The sequence below is a fragment of the Oryzias melastigma genome, unplaced genomic scaffold, assembly GCF_002922805.2.
Source record: "Oryzias melastigma strain HK-1 unplaced genomic scaffold, ASM292280v2 sc00416, whole genome shotgun sequence".
NCBI classification, from domain to species: Eukaryota; Metazoa; Chordata; class Actinopteri; order Beloniformes; family Adrianichthyidae; genus Oryzias; species Oryzias melastigma.
Genome location: NW_023417013.1, coordinates 39,630 through 47,854, shown reverse-complemented (window position 1 = coordinate 47,854; position 8,225 = coordinate 39,630). Strand labels below are relative to the sequence as shown.

Here is an 8,225-nt window from a genome sequence, read left to right as displayed (position 1 = left end):
TTGGAGCTATCCAGCATAGAATTTGAGCCTGGCACCAGCTCAGTTGAGGAACAGTAAGACACTAACAGGTCTAGTTGTCTGCAAGTGGATGCTTCAGAATCAGAGTTAAAAAGGTCAACTTTGGCACGCCTGTTTCAATGGCTGTATTATTAGTCTGAGCATTTTTCAAGCATCCAGTTTTCATCTGCTCCTGATCCAACACAATTTGAATTAAAATTCAGTTTTAATCATGAATTTTTTGTTTAGGTCAGAGGTCTGTAACCTTCAACTCTGAAAGATCCATTTGGGTTGATTTCTCACTAAATAAAACCCAGTAGGAGCTTCAAAGTTTTCATTCACTCTTTAAAAAAAATAAGACAGTGATTTGTATTTATGTTTTTGTTACTACTATGATAAACATAAATTAACTGTTGCTCATTTTGCTGGAATAAAACACAAACGTTTAAAGAAAAAAAGCCTTTTTATAACTTTTGACAGAAGTTCTTTTCAAAATAAAAGACACCTTGTCACATATGATCACCTCAATGGAGAAAAAGTAGTAGTAGTAAGTGTAATGTCAGAAATGAATAAATAAAAATTGTTGATTTCACTGTTGTTGGGGCATCTCAACCAGAAATGTAAATCTAACAAGTGACTCCTGCCATATTTTTCGAACAGTTCAAATTCCTTATTTTTTTCAAAAATAGAAAATTTGCTTAATAATCCGCTGTCCCTTAATGCTGGTTGTGCTTATTGACGTCCATTGATTTTTTTGTGTAGTACAGGACTGGACGCATAAAAATGTGTCAAAATGTTGTAGTTTGACTTTTGATGCATACTGTCCTTCAACTGTTTGTAAATGAGTTAAAGTTTGAGTTTTTTTATTTTTTACCCCTTCACTACTTTCTCACTTCTTATTTTATAGTTAGTTTTTAACATTCAAACTTTTTTTATTTTTATTTTTAAATAAAAATAAGCCACAATGGAAGGGGAAAAGAGCCACATCACACAGCTTTTTTGCTATTTGTTCTGTCTTAGGTCGAATAGGAACATGCGCCGCTATCAACATCAATGTGGGTTACAGCAGCTTAATTGTGTTGATTATGCTATGATGATTACGTCACTTTTTATTTTATGCCTTTGGGAAAAGCAAAGTACATGATCTTACATCTATAGGTCACCTGAGTACTTTTACATAAAAAGGGAAGCATTGAAGGGATAAATTATAGCAAGAAGGAGGACGATCAAGCAAGCCACCTCATGTAAGATTTCACAGTAAGTACATTCATTTTTATTTGTAAAGTTTTTAATTTATCTATTATAACATTTAAGAAGCTACATCCCAATTAAAATAAATAAACCAACATTTCCCCTTTTTCAGATATTTTCCTTCATCAACAAAAGCAGTCAGACGGGATCATCATGTTTTTAAACTTTTCATCTGAGACTTTGCTGACTCTGTCTTCACTGGGCTTTTCATCCATGTATGTTTATCCAGCATTTGTGTTTGGGACGCTTATCTATCTGATTATTGTCTTTTGTAATCTGCTGGTATTAACAACTATTGCTGCAAGTAAAAAGCTACATAAACCCATGTTTATTCTGCTGTTAAATTTACCAATCAGTGACATCCTGGGAGCAACGGCTTTTTTTCCTCACCTTGTTTTTAGCATCGTGACACAGAATAGACTCATCTCCTCTGATGCCTGCCTCACTCAGGCTTTTCTCATTCATTTCTACGGCACGGGAAACATGCTGATTCTGAGTGCGATGGCGTACGACCGATACATGGCTATATGTTCTCCTCTAAAGTACAATGCAATCATGAACTCCAATAACTTAATCAAAATCATTTGTCTAATTTGGTTTCTTAATTTTGCATTGATGTTTACCTTGTTCATGCTACTTGCCCGCTTTAAATTTTGCCGCTCAAATCTTGCAGATTTGTATTGTAACAATCCATCATTGCTTAAGCTGGTTTGCAACGACATCTCACTGAACAACTACTATGGACTTTTTACTATATTTCTTGTCATGGGAGCTCCACTGATATTAATCATGTACACATATGCCCAGATCCTGTTCACATGTGTTATGACCAATAATACAGACGGCAGGAGAAAAGCCATTCAGACCTGTGGCACACATTTAGCTGTTTTTCTTGTCTTGCAAGTCAACACAACTTTCACATTAATCTCTCATCGTTTTGACAGTGCTTCTCCATTCCTGAGAAGGGCTTTGGGAGTCTCTATTTTAATATTTCCACCTTTCTTGGACCCGTTAATATATGGACTGAGAACCAGGGAACTGAAGCAGTGTATGATCATGTTTTTAAAAAGAAGTCTTGGTTTCACAAAATAGTCATTTTATTACAGTTATGCTAAATCGACATACCTTGTTTTTGCTTTGTATGTAAAACACAAAAATAACAATAATGAGAATGGTTTCATTGTTTCTTTTCATGTCAACTGATCACTAAAGCCTTCAAACATGGAAGGTGCTAAATAGGATTTTTCTTTTCAAATGTGACTTTAAAAAAACAAAACATTATTCATGTATACATTCAACTCAAGGATATTCATGAGCTGAAATGTTTGATTTGGCAAAATAAAATGAATAAATCATACAAATGTGTGTGTGTGTGCAAATGAAATACTTTTTTATACAAAGATTTATATTTCAATACTTTTATAAACTGATGTCCCGTTTTTTTAAGACAGCATAAATCTCTTTAAGCAATTTTAAACCCCGTCAGACTTCTCATCGGATTGTGTGACAAACTGTAAAACGTGTGTTGTAAAAATATTGCAGAAACAAACTGACTGACATTTATGCTGAAAGTCTCCCAATTATCACACACTCATGTATATCTTTGTTCCCTATTTTTGAACCCCAGGATGCCAGATGTGGTTGTCATAGTCACCCTTAGCCATTATTAGAGTGTTGATTCATCACAGGTAAAAAAAAAAAAAAAGTTGTGGTTAATTTGTTTAATGTCATTTATATGTATGCTGCAAAGTATTAATAGAAAAACCCTAAAACTAAAATAAATGTTTCTGACACTGTCTGAAGTCATAGTGAACTTTATTGTCAATTACACTTTGTAACTTATTTTTAAAAATGTCATTTTGTCGAACTCCAGATGTGTACCCAGGACAAGATGTGAAATTTCAATAATGGCCTTTAAACACAACATATTGCCATCAACAAGACACAAAATTTGAAATATATCCTGAAATTGCAGCATTATATGATTACATTTATTAGACATGTTCACAAGATATTTTTTATTCATTTGTCTAGTTGTATTGAATCGTAGCTTTTGTGGGATGGTATCGACAGTGTGCACACTGGTGGGTGGTGTCCTTGATGATATTGATGGTTCTTTACAAACAGTGACATTTGTATACAATAGGTCTTGAAAGGTTTTTTGTGATGACTCATAGACTTTTAAGTCCTTACCAATCTCCGAATCTCCCATCCACATTCCAGAGGCGATTTTCTGATTAATTTTGCTCTGCAGAAAATGTCTTGGAAAAACAAGACTTTTTTAAATTTTGTTTTGGCTAAAACTACATAATCCTAATGAAAAAATGGGAATGATTTTACAATAGATGCCAATATATAGATACATAATATAATACCCTGGTTTATCATATTTTGGCACACATTTTGCATTTTCAAATTAATGTGAAATGTTAATTTATAAGCCTATAGACCTCTATAATCTTTTTAACCCCTGTGCTATCCTCAGCATGTTTACATTGGAAGTGGGGTCATCTGGAACCCAAAAGACAGCACATTGAACTCTTTTTTTTTCCCTATACTTTTTTATCTTTACTGGTGTCCATGGCAGACAGAAGACTCAAGCATCCCAACAACATATTACTCTGTGATCTCACACTTTAAGTCCCAATGGTCAACTATCTCCACCTTTGTCATAGGAAGGATCACGCATCAATGCCAGAGTGTGGTCATCTGTACTTCACAAAATAGCACAAGGGTTTTTTAGTGAGACAACTATGAGACCTGCTCTCAGTGCGTGTTGGACTCCGGCAGGACTGCCCTTTATCACCAGTTCTAGCCGCAGCCAGTGACTGGAGGGGTCTGGTTTGGGGACCACAGGATTTCCGCTCTGCTCTTTGCAGATGATGTTATCCCGTTGGCTTCTTTTAAGCATGCATTGGAGCAGTTTGCATCCAAGTGTGAAACGGTTGGGATGAGGATTAGCACCGCCAAGTCTGAAGCCATGGTTCCTGACCAGAGAAAGGTAGTTTGGTGTGTTCCTCCCCCAGGTGGAAGAGTTTAAGTATCTTGAGATCTTGCTCACCAGTGAGGGAAGATCGGAGCCCGAGATCGACAGGCTAATTGGAGCGGCGTCCAACGTTACCCCGGGTTTTCATTGTATATGGTCTAAACTCCGGGGCAGACGCAGGAACGTAACTTAAGAAGTGGCAGAGGCACTCACTGAATCCAGTTCTGTCCGACCGAACTGCCCAGCCTTCTCCGCGCTCCATATCCGTTTCGTTAGCTTCAAATTTTTTGGGAGATGCTGGAGTCAATCCGAGCCAGAACACATTGTTTTATGTTATAATAATGCCCCACTCTAGTCATCATAAAGATGTGTGGACTGGATCCTTGCTGACCATAAGTGAAGTGTGTGTACGACACCAGCACAAACATTACTCCAGTTTGGTCTTTTTTAAAAGTCAGAATATGAGCAAAATTTGTTGGCAATGATTATCTTTAAATTATTTATTTATTTATTCATCTTAAATAAGTTACAGTACGTTAACTGACATGGACAAAAAAAAAAAAAAAGTAATCTATTTAGGGGTCTCAGATTCCAGGCCTCAAGGGCCACCATTCTGCTGGTTGTTGAAATATCCTGCCCTATATCCTGCTCAGTAACTGGTTCAGGTGTGTTTAGCCAATAAGGAGCTTCAATGGCAGGTTAGTTTGGGAAAACATGTCGGATACCAGCCTTTGAGGCGTGTGAACTAATGCCAATGAACATAATTCAATCTAAAATGCATGATTTTTATGACATTTTCAATTGCTGCACAAAGATTTTGGTGGGAGTGCATGGTCTTGTTTTTTTTTAATCCTTTTATTGCCACTAATAGTTAATGTTTCATATTTGTTTTATTCTAACATGTTTTATATTGTATTGTTTTTAAAACTTTTTAAGATTTTAAAAAATGTTAGACAATCTAGCATTATTCTTAATATGATATATAGAAATAATTGTCATTGATATAAGGCCTTTTTTCTTAGAGGAATTTACAATTATTGTTAAAATCTGAGTATCAGAAAAATGTATATCATTATAATGCATATACGTCAAAAATATATAAAAGGAAGTTTTATATAAAAGTTTATTTATTAGGCAACATATTAAGGCTCAAGCAATCCACCAACAGGTTACTCAATGATCTCACACTTTAAGTCCCAAGTGCCAATTGTGTCACTGTATAAAAAAACCTTTTCAAAGTGAGTCAGACAGCAAACTGCCACAGGTGAGAACCCTCTGACTTGAGTTTTTTTTTCTTTCATGATTACACACACTCTACAGTTTTTTTTATTGAAAGTTTTTTTTTTCAATTTCTCCACAGGAACCCGATTATTGTTGAATAAACTTTTGTTTCAGGTAAAGATTACTCATCTGTAGCCACTTGAAGCCATTTTTCTCTAAGAAGAAGAGACTGCATGATCATGCTGTCAAACTCTTCACCAGTGGACATATTGTCATTGTCATCTCTGGAAGTTCAATCTAAATATATTTATCCATCATTTATATTTGGAACTCTTCTTTATCTGATTATTGTCTTTTTCAATCTGCTGGTATTGCTAACCATCATTGTGAGTAAAAAGCTCCACAAACCCATGTTTATTCTGCTGTTAAATCTGCCCATCAGTGACATTGTGGGTGCAACGGCCCTTTTCCCTCACTTTCTTTTCAGCATCATCACTGAGAACAGACACATTCCTACCAAGGCGTGCCTCACGCAGGCTCTTTTCATTCATATCTACGGCACAGGAAACATGATGATTCTGAGTGCGATGGCGTTTGACAGATATGTGGCTATATGTCGTCCTTTAAACTATCATTCAATACTGACATCCAAGAATTTAATTACAATTATTTTTTTGGTATGGTTTCTTAATGTGTCAATGATATTCTCCTTGTTCATGCTATTAACTCAATACAAAATTTGCAGGGCAGATGTTGTGGATTTGTTTTGTAACTATCCCTCAGTGCTGAAGCTAGTATGTGGTTATTTGACTTGGCACAATTATTACGGGATATTTACTAATATAATTATATTGGGATGCCCATTGATGATTATAGTGTTCACCTATATACAGATCTTGGTCACGTGTATAAAGACAAATAACCCAGATGGCAGGAGAAAGGCCCTTCAAACATGCTGTACACATGTGCTTGTTTTTCTTGTGTTGCAGATCAACACAAACGCTACATACATCCTTCATCGAAGTCAAAGTCAACTAACACTTCTGAGAAAGGCCTTTGGAATGTCTGTTGTCATTTTTCCCCCCTTTTTGGACCCCTTAATTTATGGACTGAATACCAGAGAATTGAGACAATGTATAGTAATGTTTCTGCGAAGAAATGTGGGTTCTATGAAGTAGGCAATTTTTATGTCTTTTCTGTTTTTTGTGTCAGTGATTTTGACCACCTACTCCTTTACACAGTGACTTTATATGCTATAAAACATTTGACCAAAAGTTTTTCTTTGCTGAATTGCAGATATCGTAACTTTAAATAACAAATGATAAGAAAATTCTAGTAGCCAAATGTCTCCATCAGTGTCTAGATTCAAACTCTGGAATGGCCTAGGGACCTAGCTTAAACAATGTGCAAACATAAACCATTTCAAACAAATATTTAACAAAATGGTGCTGTAAAAATAAAAAATAAAAATAAAAAAACGGTGTAGTTCCATTCACTATAACTTGTGTTGTGCAAATGTGAAATTCTTTGATGTGTTTGTGTGTGCTTGTGTGTTTATACACACATTTTATTATTTTATGGAAAATTAATGTTAGCACTGAGAAAATCAGATATCAATATGTGCTCAGTGATCTTAGCATAAATACGTCTTCAACAGTTATAGATACTTTAGGGGTGAGAATTAAAGAAAGTCTTTCTTCATCCCACTTTGTTTTCATGTTGGTAAAATAATGTATGTGATAATAGAAAAAGTGCATTATTGACACACAAGTGTTGAAATGTATATCTACTGGTTATATGTGTATTTTGTATGGGTATAAGTATATATGTGTGCTCAAGCTAAAAATAAATTAAGAAAAAAACTGCGTTTTCTATGTAGAACTTGAAAATGGTCATAGAAACCTTTGTCACCATATTTTTGAATAAGTTATCACATGAAATGGTTTGTGATTATTAGGATTATTATGATTTATTGGAAACAGTGTAGTTACAAAATAGTTTTTTTTGTTTCAACATTTCTAGAATTTCAATAACGTTTTGCCCATATGTGTAATGGAAACGCAGCCAATGAGGCTCTTTTGATAACCCTTGATGGAGCTGGATATTGTCGATAAACAAGCTCAAATCTCTAGAAAATTATACGTTTTATTCATTTCTATGGTCTGCAAAATTATTGGTGCCTGGAAAACGCAGTTCATGATACTAAAAAAGGACCTCTGCTCTCTGGGTTCTACTGAGAAATTAAGACCATGGATAATAATAAGAAACAATCCAACCAGTTTTGACACGACATAGCTTTTATTTACTGAATCTGTAGCATTCATTTTCTTGACCGCTTTGTCCCTTTTGGGGTCGCGGGGCGCCGGAGCCTATCCCGGCTACTGATGGGCGAAGGCGGGGTACACCCTGGACAGGTCGCCAGTCTGTCACAGGGCCTCAATCACACACATCCACTCTCACATTCACACCTAGGGGCAATTTAGAGTCACCAATCAACCTATGAAGCATGTTTTTGGACGGTGGGAGGAAGCCGGAGTCCCCGGTGAAAACCCACACATGCACGGGGAGAACATGCAAACTCCACACAGAAAGGTCCCAGAACCGGGGCCTTCTCGCTGTGAGGCGAGAGCGCTAACCACTGCGCCACCGTGCAGCCTGAATCTGTAGCACACAGTAGTAAATTGCAAAACTAGGACTAATGGCATCTTAATACTCACTTTTCTAATTATGTTTTCTTTAAAAGTTAAATTACTATATATATATATATATA

The 8,225-nt window shown here is 35.8% G+C and overlaps 2 protein-coding genes across 2 annotated transcripts; both read left to right on the top strand.

The window, feature by feature from the left end:
* The first annotated feature begins 603 nt into the window (after window positions 1-603).
* Window positions 604-2,340, top strand: LOC112141191 (olfactory receptor 10A6-like). Its single transcript, XM_024264275.2, has one exon. It carries the CDS (start codon window positions 1,402-1,404, stop codon window positions 2,338-2,340), a length of 939 nt encoding a protein of 312 aa, XP_024120043.1. The 5' UTR covers window positions 604-1,401.
* A 3,354-nt stretch (window positions 2,341-5,694) lies between these two features.
* Window positions 5,695-6,633, top strand: LOC112141190 (putative gustatory receptor clone PTE01). The gene has a single exon (XM_024264274.1). The coding sequence runs from the start codon at window positions 5,695-5,697 to the stop codon at window positions 6,631-6,633; it is 939 nt and encodes a 312-aa protein (XP_024120042.1).
* The last annotated feature ends 1,592 nt before the right edge of the window (window positions 6,634-8,225 follow it).

What these genes read in the sequence shown, in the direction of transcription:
- LOC112141191 (XM_024264275.2), top strand. Translation starts at nt 1,402, where the DNA reads ATGTTTTTAAACTTTTCATCTGAGACTTTGCTGACTCTGTCTTCACTG.
- LOC112141190 (XM_024264274.1), top strand. Translation starts at nt 5,695, where the DNA reads ATGCTGTCAAACTCTTCACCAGTGGACATATTGTCATTGTCATCTCTG.